At 38.5% G+C, this 19,917-nt stretch overlaps 1 protein-coding gene across 1 annotated transcript in view; it reads right to left on the minus strand.

Moving 5' to 3' along the window:
* ANO4 (anoctamin 4) overlaps positions 1–19,917 on the minus strand; it is a 196,115-nt gene that overhangs the window by 80,855 nt on the left and 95,343 nt on the right. The window contains exon 8 of the mRNA XM_063115638.1: positions 4,948–5,054. Coding sequence (XP_062971708.1) covers positions 4,948–5,054 — 107 coding nt within the window. The remainder of the gene's footprint in view (positions 1–4,947; positions 5,055–19,917) is intronic.

A 19,917-nucleotide genomic window follows, 5' to 3' on the forward strand; every position in this document is an offset into this window, starting at 1 on the left:
CCATGAGGTTTATGAATTTTATTGATTTTTCCCCAAAGAACCAGTTTATGGCTTCAGTGATTTTCTCTATCTTTTTCTATTTTCTATTTCATTGACTTTTGCTCTGATTTTTATTATTTCCTTTTGTCTACCGACTTTAGATTTAATTTCCCTTTCTAGTTTCTAAAGGTAGAAGATGAGGTCTCTAATTTAGGACATTTCTTTTTATCTTATATGGGCATTCTGTGCTGTAAATTTATCTCTAAGTACTGCTTTAGCAGTATTCCACAATTTTGATATGTAGTGTTTTTATTTTCATTCAGTACAACATACTTTCTAATTTCCATTTTGATTTCTTCTTTCACCAATGAGTTATAAGTACCTTAGTTAGTTTTACATACGTGTGAATTTTCCCTAGTTCTTCCACTTATTAATTTAAATTTAATACCATTGTGGTCAGAGAACATACTCTATATGACTTAAATCCTTTAAAATTTATTATCTTATTTTTTTGCCCTAAATATAGTTTATCTTGGTAATGTTCCACATGTATTCTGCTGTTGTATAGTGGAGTAGTCTAAAAGGCCAATTTGGTCAAGTTCATTAACAATGATGTTCAGTTCCTCTAAATCATTCTGATTTTCTGACTACTTGTTCTATCAATTATTGAGAAAGTGTATTAAAATCTCTGCTATAATTGTGTATTTATTTATTTCTTCTTGCAATTCTACCAGTTTTTGCTTCATGTAGCTCTGCTGGTAAGTGCATAAAGTTTGAGACTGTTATGTCCTCCTGATGAATTAACCCTTTTATCATTATAAAATTACTGATGGACGGTCAATCAATGTTTAGGTACTTTTAATCATAGTAACACACTAATGTGCTTTAAGATGCTTGACATTAACACTAAATGTCTCAGAAAAGCAATTGAAATACAAATATCCATAAGGCTTTGTATTTTGCCTAGCACACAGGAGGCTGTCTTAGTCTGTTTTGTGTTGCTATAACAGAATACCGCAGGCTGAGTAATTTACAATGAACAGAAATTTATTCAGTGCATGGTTCTGGAGGCTGGGAAGTCCAAGAGCATAGCACCAGCACTTGGTGAGGGCCTCTGTGCTGTGTCATCCCGTAGGAAAAGGTGGAAGGGTAAGTGAGCATGTGAGACAGAGAATGGGGACTAGAGCTTCCTCCTTTTTACTAGGAGCCCACTCCCACAGTAACTATCTCAGTCCTTCAAAAACGGCATTAACCCACTCATGAGGGCAAAGCCTTTATGACCTAATCACCTCTTAAAGGTCCCACCTCTTAAAGCTGTTACAATGGCAATTAAATTTCAACCTGAATTTTGGAGGGGTCATTCAAACCACAGCAGAGGCCCTCAATAAATACCTTTGTAATGAATGAATAAATTGTTGACTATATAGAAGGCTTTGATTACCTGGAGTCTCTATTGAGAATTCCACATATATCATAAATAACCTTCAACATCCCAGATATTTTTTTTTAAAAAAGGATATACAGGTACATAATAAGAGACTCTAATAACCTTTGTAAGTTTATCATAATTTTTTAAGGTAATGCAAAGTGAGAAAGTAGCTAATATTTGGAGTATTTACTAACTTTCCCTCTGAGCACCAATTTTAAAAATACAAATCAACTTCAAGGTTTATTGTATACACCCATATCGTTAAATAAATCTTTGCTGAGCTATTAATTGCTCAGTTTTGAAAGTCAGTTTCACCAGGTTTGATTTTCACAGTTGTAATAAATTCAGAGTGAAGATGAAAAACATACATAATGGCAGTTTACATTCCACTAGAATACCCTTATGAATCATGTCTACAAATCAGTGTTTTCATGTTATTTCTAATCAATGTTGGCTTATGCAACATGCCACTTTCAGAAAGAGTTTCAGACAGAAAATAACACTGAATAAACATCAATTCCATGAAGAAATTAAATTTTCTTCTACCATGTTGTTTCTTTTATTTATGAAAGCAAAGATGACAATGAAATAGTGGCCCGACAGACCATTTGTAGTTTTACTTTATATCTTTGGGTATAATTCCTGATCCTGAGTTAATAATTTACTCTGTGATTGGTTATTAGATACATTTCCAGTTCATCATTACCAATTTTCAAAGCATTGAAGTCTTTGAATAGAATCCTCCTTCTTTCATCAAATGAGAGAAACCTTCACAAACACACTTTGTGGCTAGCACCAACAGTATACTTCCAGTGCTCTTTCAGAACATTTAAAAATCAATGTCTTCTCTTCCTTTTTCTGCTCTTGATGAATTATAAAAGCAGCTCACATTTGAGATGCAAAAATTAGGCACAATATTTGCTATATGGCCTCATTGTACACAATTTTTGATTGTGTAAGGATCCTGATGGTAAAACATGTTTAAAAGATCTTTAGTTCAGTTCAACATGCATTTAGTGAACTCCTACTGTACGTCGGACACTGTGCTAGGCCATGGTGATACAAAGATGAATGAGGCAGCTTATTTATAGTTAAGGAGCTTATTGTCTAGACTAGCAGTTTTCAGTTAAATTCTCAACACACTGTTGTGTTCTAACGATTGTGAAGTGGGCTACAAATAATAATGTCCATATGAGTGAAGGCATTGTGTTCTGTTATTTGCATTTTATAAAACGATCCAGAATAGTGACTGCTATAATAATTTTACTTCCACTCACTTCCTTTCTAGGATGTCATGATACAATGTTAACCAAAAAAAGTATGATAAAAAGGTATGTTTAACATATCCTAAGTTTGTTTAAAAAATCATATGGACGAATAAGGAATTAATGTGAATGAAAGTAACTAAGGTAATATTTAAATTATTTAGCACACAGAAGGCTAACAGTGGTTCTCTTCAGGTAATAGATTTCCATAGTGTCATTGAAAGTAAGTATTCAAGACAATAAAAGAAGATTTGTATATGATTGATTATCAAGTAGATACTCCAAACATAATTATCAAAGGAATTCAGAAGAGGGAAGAATTCCTTCAAGCTGGAATGATCACAGAGGACTTTATGAAGAGGATGTGTCTCAAGGATGGACGACTACTGCAGGGAATATGGGGATGTATTCAACTCTACATTAAAAAGTTAAAAAGACTGAAATCAGGTTTGACTTCACCATACTCACCTACACTGACTTTCACTAAACATACTATTCCAGGTGTACGCAGATCTGCACTAGGTAGCTGTCTATTTCTCCCTATTATAATTTAGTTTACGCAGCTTGGGATCAAAGTAGTCTTTTGGCAGCTTCATTATGCTAGTGACTCACACTGAGCTTGCATTCAATTTAGCTCTCAAATCTGTTCCTCTCACAATGTTGTTGAGAAACATTTCTCCCACACTGAACCAGGGTAGTTGTTTTGCTGAATTTGAGTGTAGGACTTTACATTTACAAACTATTAAACGGCATCTGCTGGATTTGGCTAAGAGTTCCACACCACTGAGATCTTTTAGGCTCCTGACTCCAATGACTAACAAACACATTTACTACATCCTTTCGAAAGCCTCATCCCACCTGAAAGCTCGATGAGTGGGCCATTTGGTCATGTGCCAGTTATCAATTTATTGCCCATCAGGTCCAAATGCACCTTCCCTACCTGCTTTGCAATAATGGAGCTGAACCTTGTAAATATTTCTTCTTTGCCGGCTAATACAATGTAAAGCTTTTCCAGCAGAAGGTGCTGGAGAAGGAAGGGGTTTCTCTTCCTGATGGCAGTTTGCTCCTCTCAGCGGGCTTCTGCAGCACGTGTGTCGATAGCAACCACCTCCTGCAGTGTGTGGTGGCCAGCAGCACACAGCACACTCCAAGGGCAGATTTTCTGCTATCTATCCACTTGGGTGGCTTCACAGAGTAGTGCTCCTGATGAAAGACATCCCTGGCAGTTTCCCCTAGTACTCCAGAAGGCAGATTCTCAGCACATCCCTAGCAAACTGCTCTGCCATGGCAGCACTCCTTCCAAAAGGGTCTGAAGTTCAGCCTTGTCATGGGGAATCTTCCCAGGGGTGGTGGCTGCTCCTACTATCTGCTAGTCCCCTATTCTGTAGAGTTCTTCTCACCCTTGACTAGCCAGTTCTCCATTATTCTAATCCCATCACAGTTAATTCTTTATATTAAACTTTCCCTGTACAAATTATGTGTGTTTTTGTCTCCTGTTTGGACCCTGACTGATACAGGTCATTATTCAAACTATTGATAAAAATCTTGCTGGAACGAATAAGGACAAAGTCACCCAAACCTTCCTGATATATAATTATTTAATAAGGCAGGAAATTTGGTAATAGAATATGAAAAGAGTCTCATAAAAATGTCTAAAAATATAAATTGTGGAGGCCATTTACAGGCGGAGATGATTCTTTGGAGAATTTACTTTCACGTGACAGCTCGTCCATTCTTGCAGCTCCCTCTGCCTGGAGCAGCTGCCTCTTGATCTTCCCACGCTGGCTCTTCATTGTTCAGGTCTCAGTTCAAATTTCAGCTCTTCATTGAAGCATTCCCTGACATCCAATCTCAGTTAGCTTGTACTCACCCCTCCCTTTACCAGTCTATCTCTGCAACATCCCCCAGTTTAATTTCTTTGTTACTTATATTTACTTGTTTGTTGTCTGCTTTTAACTTAAGCTCCAGGAAAGAACTGTGTGTATCTCCCCAACACCTAGGTCAGTGCCTGACACACAAGGGGTGCTCCATAAATATTGATGAATTGAGAGAATTTCTCCATGATCTTAGATAAATGAGATGACATTTTATTTAAGGAAGATACTTAAGGATGCTATAAAGATTTTACACTTGTGAATTATCCATCAAGGGAGTAGTTAGAGGTTTTATAAATGACAGGCATTTCTAGAATTAACACAAACTTAATGAAACCAAGGGATAAAGTCTGTAATCCCCAAATACCAAATGTAGTTTGTATACTAATACACTACTTACCAATTTTGTTTTTTCCTTCTTCATACTTTATTCTTTGTAAAATATGATGCACAATTCTACTTCTTGTGGCATTGTTGAAGAAAGTCTCTTTGTTGTGTATGATGAAGCTGCACATATATATTGAAAACACAAGTTGAGGATTAATTGGAGGTTAGGAATCTAATCTTTGTTATAATTTGGTGTTGCTCAGATAAAGGTATCTTTGATCATAGAGAGGGTGTGTCTGGGACAGCACGAGAGAGCCCAGAGATCACACCAGAGCAGTAGGTTTACAAGCCTGAATAGTTTGGGTTCTCAGAATTCTAAGCATTAATATCATTATGTCAGGAAGGAGCTGGAGCTAAATAAAATTAGAAAACCCTAAAACGAACTAATAGAAAGTCTAGGTTTTGTATCTTGTTTTTTTCTCAGTAAGGTCTTTAGACAAAGTCAAGTAAAAATTCACTTTGCTTTTATCTCCTCTTGACATCTACCCCACCCACTTCTATGTTATCACCATGTGGTTTTTCAGGAATTTTAAGTTCTGAAACTGGTTTGGGTGGTGGATATAGGAGTTAGGTAATGAGCTCTGGGCTGGCTCAGGGGTGAGGTGAGAGTCCAGTCTATGGAAATCACCTCTTCCCTCCGTCTCCCATGTTCTTTCCTGGATGGGACCCTTCTTGTAAAGCATACACTTAAGATTGCTCTCTCTCTCTCAGCCAGTGGTCCAGCCAGTCTCCAAAGTTTATCAAGGGCTCACGCACACATACACACACACATGCCACAACATTCGGCTTTCCAATAGATGTTCCTACCCTACTGAGAGACTTTCTAGTGGGTATCTAACAGATAGAGCTTCCAGGGCCACATAGTCCACCATGAAGTAGCCATGACTTACCTTTCCAGGAATGTCATAAATGGTAGAATATTAGAAATACTGGAAGTATAATTGTTTCATAAATTGTAAAGTTTATGAACTCAGCAAACTTTTATTGGGTACTGCCTATAAGTTGGACACTATGCAAAAGCTAAATGTTGGTAGCCATCACCCCCCAATCTATCTCAGAAGTCACCCCCTCCAGCAAGTCTCTCCACCCCTCTAACCGCACACCTGTCCCCAAAAGAATTCAGCACTCCCTCCTCTGTGCTATTTCTTATCTGGCAAGCACATCCATTCACTTATCATTCTTTCTTATCATTTATTTTTTCCATTTGTTCATCAAATATTTACTGAGAGCACTCTGTAAGGTACTGATTATACAGTGGTAACCAAAACAGATAAAATCCTTGTCTTTGAGAAGCTTATAGTCTAGTGGGGAGGACAGACCATAAAGGAAATGAACATGATTGTAAGGCAGAGAAGGGCAGAATCAACCTTTTCTTCCACACTGAGACTGTGAGCTCATTCAGGACAAAAGGCTGAATCACAACTTCTGTCGCCTTAGAATTTAGTAAGTAGCTAGTACATAGGTATTGAGGGTCATGGCGGTTTATGTTGGAAAAATTACTGCTGGGCTTCTGGTCAAGATGGCAGAGTAGACGGTTCCTAGCATTGCTCTCTCCTACAAATCAACCAATTTGCAACTATTAAAAAGCAACAACAGGAGGCCTGAGAGCCACGCCAGAACAGGCAGGAGCCACCTGCTGTGGGACCCCCAGCCCAGGCCAGTGCCTGCTGCCCTGAGAGGCCTGAGAGCTGTCGGGCCCACACGCCCTGAATCAGCCACACAGAAACAGGCTGGCACTGCAGGATCCCCAGCCCAGGTCAGTCCCTACTGCCCTGAGAGGCCCGAGAGCCCCCAGGCCCACACACCCCAAGCAAGCCATGCCAGAACAGGCAAGTGCTTCAGGACCCCAGCCCAGGCTAATTTCCATGGCCGAGAATTGGCAGTCCCTTCAGGATCCAGGCCAGACATCAGGGTGGAATGAGTGGACTGTGATACCCCCTGCCACAATAACTAAACACCAAAGGAAAGATACCAGAAACATGAAAAATCAAGAAAGTACATCACCACCAAAGGAAAATAATAACTCTCAAACTCTGGATCCTATAGAACAGGAAGTCCTAGAAATGACTGACAAGGAATTTTGAGCAACAATTCTAAGGAAACTAAATGAGATAAAAGACAATTAGACAACACAATGAAATGAGAAAAAATGTACAGGATCTGAAAGAAGAAACGTACAAAGAAACCAATGCCCTGGAAAAGAATGTAGCAGACTTTGTGGCACTGAAGGATTCATTCAACAAAATACAGAACACAACAGAGAGTCTAACCAGCAGGCTAGAATAAGCAGAAGAATTTCTGACCTTGGAGACAGACTGTTTGAACTAACACAGGTGGACCAGAAAAAAGAAAAAAGAATTAAGAAAATTGAAGAGAGATAACAGACAACCTTAAGTTCTCAAATATCTGAGTCATGGGTATTCCAGAAGGGGAGGAAAAAGGAAATGGCATTGAAAACATAGTCAATGAAGTAATAGCAGAAAACTTCCAAGGTATAGGGAAAGTTACAGATCTTCAGATTCAGGAGGCCAAAAGATTCCCAAACATATTCAACTCAAAAAGGTCCTCTCCAAGACATGTTATAGTTAAACTGGCAAAACTCAAAGACAAGGAGAGAATTTTAAAAGCTGCAAGAGAGAAGTGGCAAGTCACCTATAAGGGAGCCCTAATCAGACTAACATTAGACTTTTCATCAGAAACCCTGAAAGCCAGAAAAGAATGGGATGATATATTCAAAACACAGAAGGACAAAAATTGCCAGCCAAGAATACTTTACCCAACAAGGCTTTCCTTCTGAAATGAAGGATAAATAGTATATTTCTCAGACAAAGAAAAACTGTGGGAGTTCACTACCACATCACCAGCCTTACAAGAAATTCTCAAGGGAGTACTGGGTTTGATACCTGAAAAATAACAATCACTGCCATGAATACTCAAGAAAGAACAAAACCTGCCAGTAAAACAAAAATGCTAACAATTAAAAGAAAAAATAGTTTATCTACCACCCCAAGAAACCAACAAACACAGAAGACAAACAAAAAATCAGAAAGAAAGGAACAAAAGATACTTAACACATCTAAAGAAAAATCAATAAAATGCTAGGAATAGATCAGCACCTTTCAATAATAACTCTAAATGTAAAGGGATTAAATTCCCCACTCAAAAGACACAGACTGACTGATTGCATTAAAAAGATGAACCCAACAATATGCTGCCTTCAAGAGACTCACCTCACCTGTAAAGACACACATAGACTAAGAGTGAAAGGATGGAAAAAGAAATACCATGCAAATAGAAATGAAAAACGAGCTGGAGTAGCTATTCCATATAAGATAAAATAGGCTTTAAAGCAACCATAAAAGGAGATAAAGAAGGCCACTATATAATGATAAAAGGATCTATCCATCAAGAAGACATAACAATCATAAATATATATGCACCCAACGTCAGAGGAGTCAAATTTATAAAGCAAACACTATTAGATCTAAAGAATGAGACAGACACTAACACCATAATCGTGCGGGACCTCAACACCACACTCTCAACATTGGACAGATCATCTAAGCAAAAAATCAATAGAGAAACAGAAGATCTAAACAACACTTTAGACCAATTGGACTTGGCAGATATCTACAGAACATTCCATGCAACAACCTCAGAATATTCATTCCTCTCATCAGCTCATGGAACATTCTCCAGGATAGACCACATGTTAGGTCACAAAGCAAGTCTCAACAAATTTTGAAAAATTGGAATTATTCCATGCATTTTTCCAATCACAATGGATTAAAATTAGAAATCAATAACAAACAAAACTCTGGAAACTATACAAGCACATGAAAATTATTTTTGGGTCTTTTTCATGACCGGCACTCAGCCATTGAGTGCACTGGCCATTCCTATATAGGATCCGAACCAGCGGCAGGAGCGTCGCCGCTCTCCCAGTGCAGCATTCTCCCGAGTGCACCATGGGCTCGGCTAAGCACATGAAAATTAAACAACATTCTACTTAATGACATATGGGCCCAAGAATAAATTAAACAGGAAATCAAAAAATTTCTTGAAACTAATGAAAATAATGACACATCATACCAAAAGCTGTGGGATGCTGCAAAAGCAGTACAAGGGAGAAATTTATCACATTAAAATGCTTACTTCAGAAGAATGGAAAGATGGCAAATAAACAACCTAACACTTCACCTTAAAGAACTCAAAAAACAAGAACAATCCAAACCCAAAGTTAGAAGATGGAAAGAAATAATTAAGATCAGAGCAGAACTAAATGAAATAGAAACCCAAAAAATGATGCAAAAGATCAATGAAAAAAAAGTTGGTTTTTTGAAAAGATAAATAAAATTGACAAACCTTTAGCAAGGCTAACTAAGAAAAGAAGAGAGAAGACCCAAATAACAATAATTAGAAATGAAAAAAGTGTTATTACAACTGATACCTCAGAAATACAAGGAATCATTCGGGATTACTAAACAACTATATGCCAAGAAATTTGAAAATCTGGAGAAAATGGATGAATTTCTGGACACATACAAACTACCAAAACTGAGCCAAGAAGATATAGAAAATCTGAACAGACCAATAACAATAAAAGAGATTGAAGCTGTTATCAGAAGGCTCCCACCAAAGAGAAGCCCAGGACCAGATGGATTCACTGCAGAATTCTACCAAACCTTCAAAGAGGAACTGATACCAATTCTCTACAAACTATTCCAAAAGATTGAAACAGAGGCCATTCTCCCAAAGTCATTCTATGAGGCAAACATCACCCTGATACCAAAACCAGACAAAGATACATCAAAAATAGAAAACTACAGGTCAATATCCTTGATGAATATATATGCAAAAATCCTCAATAGGAGCTAACAGAATACAGCAACACATACACAAAATTATACACCATGATCAAGTGGGATTCATCCCAGGGATGCAAGGTTAGTTCAACATATTCAAATCAATAAATGTGATACACCACATCAATGAAAGCAAAGACAAAAACCATATGATCATCTTTATAGACACTGAAAAAGCATTTGACAAAATTCAACATTCATCCATGATGAAGACTATCTACTAGTTAGGTATAGATGAAAGTATCTAACACAATTAAAGCCATATATGATAAGCCCACTGCCAATATCAGCCAATAAGAACAGGAACTAGACAAGGATGCCCACTCTCACCACTCCTATTCAACATAATGTTGGAAGTACTAGCCAGAACAATCAGAGAAGAGAAGGAAATAAAGGGCATCCAGATAGGAAAAGATGAAGTCAAACTGTCCCTGTTTACAGATGATATGATCCTATATATTGAACAGCCTAAAGCCTCCACAAAAAAGCTCTTAGCATTGATAAATGATTTCAGCAAAATTCCAGGATACAAAATCAACACACAAAAATCAGTAGCATTTCTATACTCCAACAGTAAACATGCAGAAAAAGAAATCAAGAAAGCTAGCCCATTTACAATAGCCACCCCAAAAATAAAATACTTAATAATAAAGTTAACCAAGATTGTGAAAAGTCTCTACAATGAGAACTACAAACCACTGTTGAGAGAAATTAGAGAGGACACTAGAAGATGGAAAGATATCCCATGCTCTTGGATTGGAAGAATTAACATTGTGAAAATGTCCATATTATCCAAAGTGATCTACAGATTCAACGTAATCTCCATCAACATTCCAATGACATTTCTCTCAGAAATGGAAAAAACTATCCAGACATTTGTGTGGAATATCAAAAGACGATGCATAGCCAAAGCAATCCTGAGCAAAAAAAAATAAAGCTGGAGGTATAACACTACCTGACTTTAAACTATATTACAATACTATAATAATCAAAGCAGCATGGTACTTGCATAAGAACAGACACACCAATCAATGGAATAGAATAGAGAATCCAGAAATCAACCCGTACACCCACAACCATCTGACCTTTGACAAAGGCACTAAGTCTACACACTGGGGAAGAGACTGCCTCTTCAGCAAATGGCACTGGGAAAACTGGATATTCATATGTAGGAGAATGAAACTAGACCTGTACCTCTCACCATATACCAAAATCAACTCAAAATGGATTAAAGAATTAAATATATATCTTAAAACAATAAAACTCCTTAAAGAAAACATCGGGGAAACATTCCAGGAAGTAGCAGTGGGTATAGACTTCATGAATATGACCCCAAAAGCACAGGCAACTAGAGGAAAAATAAACAAATGGGATTATATTGAACTAAAAACCTTCTGCACAGCAAAAGAAACAATCAACAGAGTGAAAAGGCACCCAACAGAGTGGGAGAAAATATTTGCAAAATATACATCTGACAAAGGATTAATATCCAGAATATACAAGGAACTCAAACAACTTTACAGCAAAAGACCAAATAACCCAATTAAAAAATGGGCAAAGGAGCTGAATAGGCATTTCTCAAAGTAAGATATACACACAAATGGCCAACAGACACATGAAAAAATGCTCAATGTCACTTAGTATCCAGGAAATGCAAATCAAAACTACTGTGAGATACCATCTCACTCCAGTTAAGATGGCTAATATCCAAAAGACTGAGAATGATAAATGCTGGGGAGGTTGCGGAGAAAAGGGAATTCTCATACACTGTTGGTGGGACTGCAAAATGGTGGTGACTATGGAAAATGGTATGGAGGTTCCTCAAATAATTACAGATAGATCTACCATATGACCCAGCTATTCCACTGCTGGGAATATACCCAGAAGAACGGAAATCTTCATGCTGAAGGGATACCTGTACTCCAATGTTTACTGCGGCACTATTTACAATAGCCAAGAGTTGGAACCCACCCAAATGTCCATCATCTGATGAGTGGATAAGGAAACTGTGGTACATCTACACAATGGAATACTACTTTGCTATAAAAAAGAATGAAATACTATCATTCACAACAACATGTATGTACTTACTTAGAGAAAATTATATTAAGTGAAACAAATCAGGCACAGAAATAGAAATACGACATGTTCTCACTTATTTGCAGGAGCTAAAAATATATAAATAAATATACACACAAACAAAGGGCGGGGGGAGAACACATAGCAATCACAACAATTCCTTGAACTTGTTAAGACAAGTGAACAGACATGATGTAGTGGGGGGAGGGGAGAGAAGGAAGGGGAAAGAGAAACAGGTAAAGGGTCACGAAAATCAACTACAATGTAATTGGGAAGTTAAAAGAAAAAAAAGAAAAATTACTATTAAATTGTTTTTCTTCAAGAAAATGGATTCTCAGAAACTATTCAAATGATGGGAAGAAGGGATAAAGCCAGCTTAGAAGAAGGGTGGATTCTCTATTCTATTCCATTGATTGGTATGTCTGTTCTTATGCCAGTACCATGCTGTTTTGATTATTATAGTTTTGTAATATAGTTTAAAGTCAGGTAGTGTTATACCTCCAGCTTTATTTTTTTGCTCAGGATTGCTTTGGCCATGCATCGTCTTTTGATATTCCACACAAATGTCTGGGTAGTTTTTTCCATTTCTGAGAGAAATGTCATTGGAATGTTGATGGAGATTGCGTTGAATCTGTATATCACTTTGGATAATATGGACATTTTCACAATGTTAATTCTTCCAATCCAAAAAGGAGAGAAAAGCCAGACATGAAGAAAAGAAGCAAATAATGTGAACTGATTCCTTGTAGAAGTATTTTCCTCTCAATTTCACTTCCCTTGGATTCTCTCAGAGAAACGTAATGATCTCACAGACAAGTAATGTGACTTGGTGGAGGAGAGATAAAAGCAATGTGGGTCTGTGAGGAAGCTGCAGCATTTATCTTATATTTTCTCTCAGGTTTGCTGAAAACATTTTATGGCATCAAAGAGGAAGAGGAGAAAACCAAGAGTTACCTTGAATGTAGTTCTTTTTATTTTATCCTCCTCTGCTTTTTCACCACATTTGAGACAGGCCATTGCATTTTAATACCAAATAAAGATGTCATAAAGAAATAGACAGCAAATAAAAAGCCCATTTTGGCTCACAGTTTCAGATGATAACTGAGAGCTGATAAGCACGACCATGCTTGACGAGATGATTAGGGCTAAAAGCCCACATCCCTCTTCTATTAGATGGTTTTCCGCTTCCTTCTCTTTTTATAGCACCACATTATATTTTTTGAGTGCATGTAAAAGTTTTTATAATAAGCACTGCAGACAAGCTTCAAAAATCTGTTTCTCTCTCCCTTACACCTAGATTGTCCCTGAAGCCTAGAGATTCTACAGTGGGAGCAAATATATAGGGCATGTGCCAGGCAGTGTTCTAAACACTAAGTATATATGAACCCATTCAATCCTTACAACAACCCATGAGCAAAGTACTTATGAGCCCCATTTTACAGGTGAAGAACCAGGGAGGTTAAGTGATGTGCCCAAAGTCACTCTGCTAATAAGGGCCAGAGGCAGGATTTGAACTCAGGCAGTCTGGCTTCAGAGGCTGCCCTGTCCATTTGCATGTCTCATTCGCTATGTCAGAAACTTCCCGACTCCTGGAGGTTGGCTCTCTTGGAGGTCAGCTCAGGAGTTACTCTGCATGGAATGATCTTCTTGTTTCCACTTACCCTAGAACCTAAGCTCAGGCCACCTCTCCCTCTGAGGCTCTTTTTTGACCACCCCTATCCTCACCCTGAAATGTAATAGGGTATTATCAAGAGAGGAGGAAGAGAAAACCATTGAATGGAGCAGAAGGGAGATGTGCTCAGATCACCTCTGCTTTCTCTTAAGACTCTGAAGTCAAATAGACCTCAGTCCATGCCCCAGCTTTGTGACCTTCTATGTGGTACTTGAGCCATCTCTCAACATTTCTGGGTCTTGATTTCTTCGTCAGTGAAATGAGGATAACACTGTCATCAGTCTCATGGAGTTTTTGTAGAATTAGGTGAGATGACAAGCAGTGCTGAGCCCGCTGCCTGGTATCGAAGCTCTCAGAGTTAGCTGTCACCACTGTTGTTGCTTCTATTACTTCTACCAAAACCATCTGTCCACATGTCTGATTTCTCTATATGAGCTTCTTGAGGGTAGAGACCGGCCATGTTCATCTCTGTATTCCCAGCACTAGCACAGGGCATAGCACATGGCAAACCCTTAAAGTTGGATCAAATGAGCTGACCTTCTGGGAGAGCACTAGCTGACGCTGGCACTGTGTGACTAAATATCGTAGCCTTAGACCTTGGCCTCTACTCCTGCTCTGAAGACCTTTCTACCCACTCCATCTTGTCCAGCTACCCACTGAACCACTCCCTCCACACTGCATGTCTAAGGATCCCCTTGTGGGATGGGCAGCAATCTCATTTTCTCTGCCACTCTTTCAATCTGAAGAATTGTGAGAAGGAACAGTGATGATTCCCCCATATGATGGTTCTTATGCTTTTCTTAGCCACAAATAACTTTCTTCCAACGAAATCACATGCGTGCGCACACACGCTGAGCAATTCTGGCACACGTGAAACTTGGGGTTCAGGCCTTGAGCAGAGTTTCACATAGGCTTGGAAACTCAGCTCTGCTCCTATACATTGCTGGGGGGATAGAAAACTGGCACAAAGTCTATAAGGGCCATTTGACCAGGTCTCTCAACATTGTGCACATATCCTCATAGCATATCTTCTGACCCAGCAATTCCTCTTTTAGAAATTTATTCTACAAACACACGTACTCATGTGCCAGGTGACAGACATACAAGAGTGTTCATTACAACATGGGTTATAATAGCAAAAGTCTGAAAATAACCTAAATAATCCATTAGAGGGGGATGGGATAAGTAATGTACGGTACAATTCTACAGTGGAATACTCTGTAGCTGTGAAAACATTAAGGGTACTCGTATAGATATAAAAAATCTCCAAGATAGTACAGGGGGAAAACGGGTTCAAAACAATCACATAGCTATTCATGTCAGAGGAAAACATATGCATATAAGGAAGTACATAGATATAAATTTGTTAGCATACCTATTTGCTTAAGCATGCACAGAATAACTATGGAAGGAAACATACACATCTGGAAACACTGGTTGCCTCTGGGAAGAATGGAGAGAAATCTCCTGTACACACTTAGGAAATTTTTATCATGTGTAAGAGCTACCTATTAAAAAAACTAAAATATTTTTTAAAAATAAATTTTAAAAGGAAAATGCACCTCTGTCCCAGGTTTGTTTGCATCTTACCCCTGAGGGGTGAAAAAGGGAAAAACCTATTGAATTGGTAGAGGATCAACTCTGTGATCAAGGCTCTATACATACAGCTCCATATCCTGCCCCTTTGGTGGACTTACAAAATTTGCCCAAAGTTACACAACCAGCAAGTGGGGAGGAGGGATTCAAAACCCATCTGTCTTAGTTCCAAATATTCCAGAAGCACAGTCCCACCTGTGTGCATGACTGTGTGCAGGGGGCTTTCTGGATGCCTCTACCGTGCCTGGGGAGGAAGGGCCTACTGACCTGCTCACTAGGAAATGTGCAGACTGGAGCCGGAAACCCCCACCAGCTCCCCTCTAGGAGAGTCTTCTGCTTTCTGTGGTGGTGAGCAGCCTGGGTTTTCACCTGGAGTAATGGGGATTGGTATCCTCTCTGCTTGGAAGGGAGGAATAGGAAAGGAATATGCTGTGCAATTGAGTGTTAGCTACCCAACTCCTGGGGTTATGAGCATTTGCTCTTTACTGATAAAGTCCTCCTGAGGCCCAGCTGTCAATCACAGTGTTGTAAAATACTGTGATATGCTGGGTTGTTGAACAAGTAAATACTATGCTCATTCTGTGCAAAGTACTGTGCATTGTGGTTGTGCATATATGAAGGTGGTTGTAGCGTGGGAAGGGACATGGGTGTTATGTATGTATGTATTTTGAGAGAAGAGAATGCATAGGTGAAAAGAAACTAGTTCCCTTCCTCAGAGGAGCCTCTATTCTTATTAAAGTGAAAAACACACAAACATTCCAGGATGTGAATAGGGAGAAGATGTTCAGTAGTGCTGGCTCCAAAATCAGCTTATTATGAAATATGCCACTTTCAGAACAGGTAATTCATTTCTTTTTCTAAACTGCCCTCTTAGACCACAGCTATCAGGATAAGACTTCATTTTCTTGACAAATTCATATAAATAAGGGAAATGTTAGATTTAACGATAGTTTGAAGTATCTAGAGCCCAGCATGGTTTAATGGAAATTTCTGAGATGATAAAAAAGTGTTGTATCTGTGCTACCCAATATGGTGCCCACTGGTTACATGTAGCTATTGAGTACTTGAACTGTGGCTAGTGCAACTGAGAAAGGGAATTTTAATTTTATTTTAATTGATTAAAAATCAAATTTAAATAGCCACATTGACAGCACAGATAAACAATTGCCTAAGTCGTAGTTGATACTTTGATCATGCAGGCAGAGCCCCCCACAGCCTCAGTGATGGTATCTTTACCCTGCACTTCCCTTCGATTATAATAACTAAAGCAGACAGTTGGGTGAGGGGTGAGAAGTGCCCTAGAGGTCCATGTTCAGGTTGCCAGGAGGCCAGGTTCAAGTTCTGCTCTTCCACCTCAGCTGTGTGTCCTCAGTGAAGTCACTGAGCTTCTTTGGAGCACAGTTACTTTCAGAAAAATGAGGGTCATAATGCCTTAGTTTCCCAAGGACAGGATTAGATAGACACAAGGTGAGACTGTAAAGTATTGAGACGGGTCATCGAGCCTAGATGGTAGATGACTGAACTCCTATATCCAAATGCCTGCTTGACATCTCATCAGAGACAAGTCAAACAAACACTTCCAAAACAGAACTTTTGATCTGCTCCCTTATAAAAGAAAAAAACTACTCTTCCCCTAGTTTTTTCTATCTTAACAACAACAACAACAAAAATGGCACTGCTAAGCACCCAGTTTCATGTCACAAGCTTGAGATGTGTCCTCGGCCTCTCTCTCGCTCATGCATAACATCCAATCCATCAAGTTCTTCAGGTCCCCCTTCCCAAACGTTATCATGAATACAATTCTCTCTCACCCTCTTTACTTTGAATTTGTTTCCAGAACTATCACAATAGCTTCCTAACTGTTGTATCTAATTTCACTCTCCTTTTAGTTCATCCTTTCACAGCAACCACAATGACCCTTTAAAAAAATGAATAAAATCTTACCACTCTTCTATTTAAAACTCTTCATTGACTTCTCATAGATTTGGAAGAAAGCTTAAACTCTTTGCCACACAGTCCTACACGTGTGCCTACACTAAGGACCTCATCTCTCCACTATTCTTCCCTTTACTTACTGTAATCAAGCAATATTGCCCTTCTGTTCTGCCCCTGAACAAATCCAGCTTGCTACTGCCCAGAGCTTTTGCTCATGCTTTTCCCAGATTTTTGCAAAACTTCCTTTTTCCCAATACTTGGGTCTCAGCTTAAATATCACCTTCCTTATCCTCCTAGCTAAGACACATTCCTGCCTCACAGATCACTCTCTCTCTCTGTCCCATTACTTTGTTTTACTTTCTTTTTATGTTTTACTCTCTGAAATTTTCTAATGGGGCAGGGGTGGGGCAACGTGTGTCCACGTTTTCGTTGTTTGCCCCCCTTCCCCCGTAGAATGCAAGCTCTATGAGGGAAGGGCTTGGTCTGCCTTGTTCCCCTTCTATAGTGTAGGAATAAAAAAGTAAATTGCATGTTCCCCATTACCCAGAGGATCACTGGATGTTCCAGAAATTGTCAGATTACATTATAGATAAGTTTTACATTTTTCTTTTCTAACATCAAGATTCTCAAAATCAGTTTCATTTTATAATTATGCTTTGTATATGATGCTACTTTGGAGGAAATAAAGACAATGGGGGGGTTAATCTTCTTTTTTTTTAAACGTATATCATGGAATTTCTAAGATTGATAAAACAAACAAGTATTCTCAAAGGTATGAAAATCTCCATGGTTTAAAACTTCAAGAGGAAGTAGTAACTTTGTGAAGAAGCACTTTACTGATGGATGATTCTGTACAATTATTTTAGAATTATATCCACATTACTGACCTGTTTAAATTAAAAAATCTAAGGCATGTGGCAAAGTAGGAAACAGAAGCAGATCAATAATCCAGGCATATTTCCTGGCTCTGGAGTAAAGGAGCCTGAAGCATGTGCCCTGTTGGATTTTGGAATTAATCTGGATGAGGGACTGCTATCTGCTTCTTCCTGTTCTCTACTCTGAATGGAAGTGTCTACTGTAATTATTCTGTCTCTGTCCCACCACTATAAGTTGGAAATGTAGGGGACAGATAACTTGCCTTTTTTTATTCACAGGTCTCCAGTTCACGAAGAGCCACACCAAAAAGCTTTGTCCAAGGATTTTCATCCTCAACTAACCTGATGCGGAATATGAGATCCTGGACTTTGAGTCTGATGCAATATTGGGATAAGGCTGTGGGGATCCTGGGATGGGGATGAGTACATTTTCTATATGGGAAAAATGTGAACAAATTACAGCCAGAGAGAAGTCTGTGGTCGATTGCAAAAAACTGGCCACAATTCCTCTCATCGCAGTAGACACTTGTTCGTGATGTGAATTTCTTGCTCCTTCCATCAAGAGATAGAGTCCATCTCTCTTCCTCTTGAATCTGAGCAGGACTTGAGAAGGGCTTTCATCAACAGAATGTGGCAGAAGTGTTTTTTATGAAGTTCAGGCCTAGGCTCTGCAGCTCCCACTCCTGCCCACTTGGAATGCACCCTGAGATGCCAATGGAAAGAAGCCTGAGCTAGCCTCTCTGAAGATGAAACCACGTGGAGAGAGATGCCCAGCCAAGAGCTGGCACCAACCACCAGACACGTACGTGAGACATCTTTGGGCTGTCTAGCCAGTGGAGAAAAGAGTAGCGGTAGCCACATGTTGACTCCAGGTGAAACCAGTGGAAGAACTGCCCAGCTGTACCTAGCACAAACTGCTGGAATACAAGGATCATGACCCAATAAAATGTTTGTTGTTTTAAGTCAGTAGGTTTTGTGGTAGATTGTTATGTAGCAATGGATGACCAATATAGCAGTCCTTTCTGGTGGTTTAAGTTGTATAATTTCATAATACAAAAAGAAAAGTGAAGGTTAATGCCATAAAAATAAATATTTTAGGAAAGTTTCTTAATCAGACTTTTAAATAGGGATGTATTTCTTGACAAGGAGAAACAAAGGTGATACAATTAACTGTCACTTAACTTATGCCCTCAAATTAATGAAAATCTAAGTAGGAACAAAGCAACCCATTAATTGTTTTATGTGACAAGGCCTCTTTTGAGAGTTATGTGAGCTTTAGGCAACTGCAGGGCAAAAACTAACTTCTTATCTTAAGCATACTTGTCATAAGTAAAAGGATGAGAAGATTATCAGATCAAATATATAATATTCGAAGTTCTAACTGTTGGGTAAAGATTTTCAAGCCTCTTTTTAGAATTAAGGTGATAAGCTACTGGAATATAAAGCAATGTGAGACTTTTTTTTTTCAAACAACCATTTCTAATTAAATGTATGATATTTTTTTTCACTATCTGAGAGTTAAATACAAATTAATAAATACTTGCTTTTGAGGTTTTCAGGTAAAAATGAAAAATTAAACACCTGTGTTCAATTTTTCTTTCTCTCAAAATCCCATAAAAATAATAGTAGTGAGTATTTTTAAATAAAGGTATAAACTCTCAAGGAACAAAGATGGCACAAAACAACAACAAAATATTGGAATGTGCAAAGCAGAGAGATAAGAGTTAGGAGACTAGAAAAAACTGAATACTAAAGCAGCTCTGGGCAAAATCTAAGGACAATCATATTTATACTACAAAATCCTGAAAGTCCTAGAACTGGGCACCCAAGATCTACAGAAGTGGGGTGAAGCGGGTGCTAAATAAAGACTGATTGGAAGCTGTTTAGAAAGAAGTCAGATCCCCAGATCTTCACCTATCTTCTAGCAGAAGATGGGAGGCTATTTTTATTTTTATTTTTGG

Source organism: Cynocephalus volans, chromosome 12 (genome assembly GCF_027409185.1).
Source record: "Cynocephalus volans isolate mCynVol1 chromosome 12, mCynVol1.pri, whole genome shotgun sequence".
Lineage (NCBI taxonomy): Eukaryota > Metazoa > Chordata > Mammalia > Dermoptera > Cynocephalidae > Cynocephalus > Cynocephalus volans.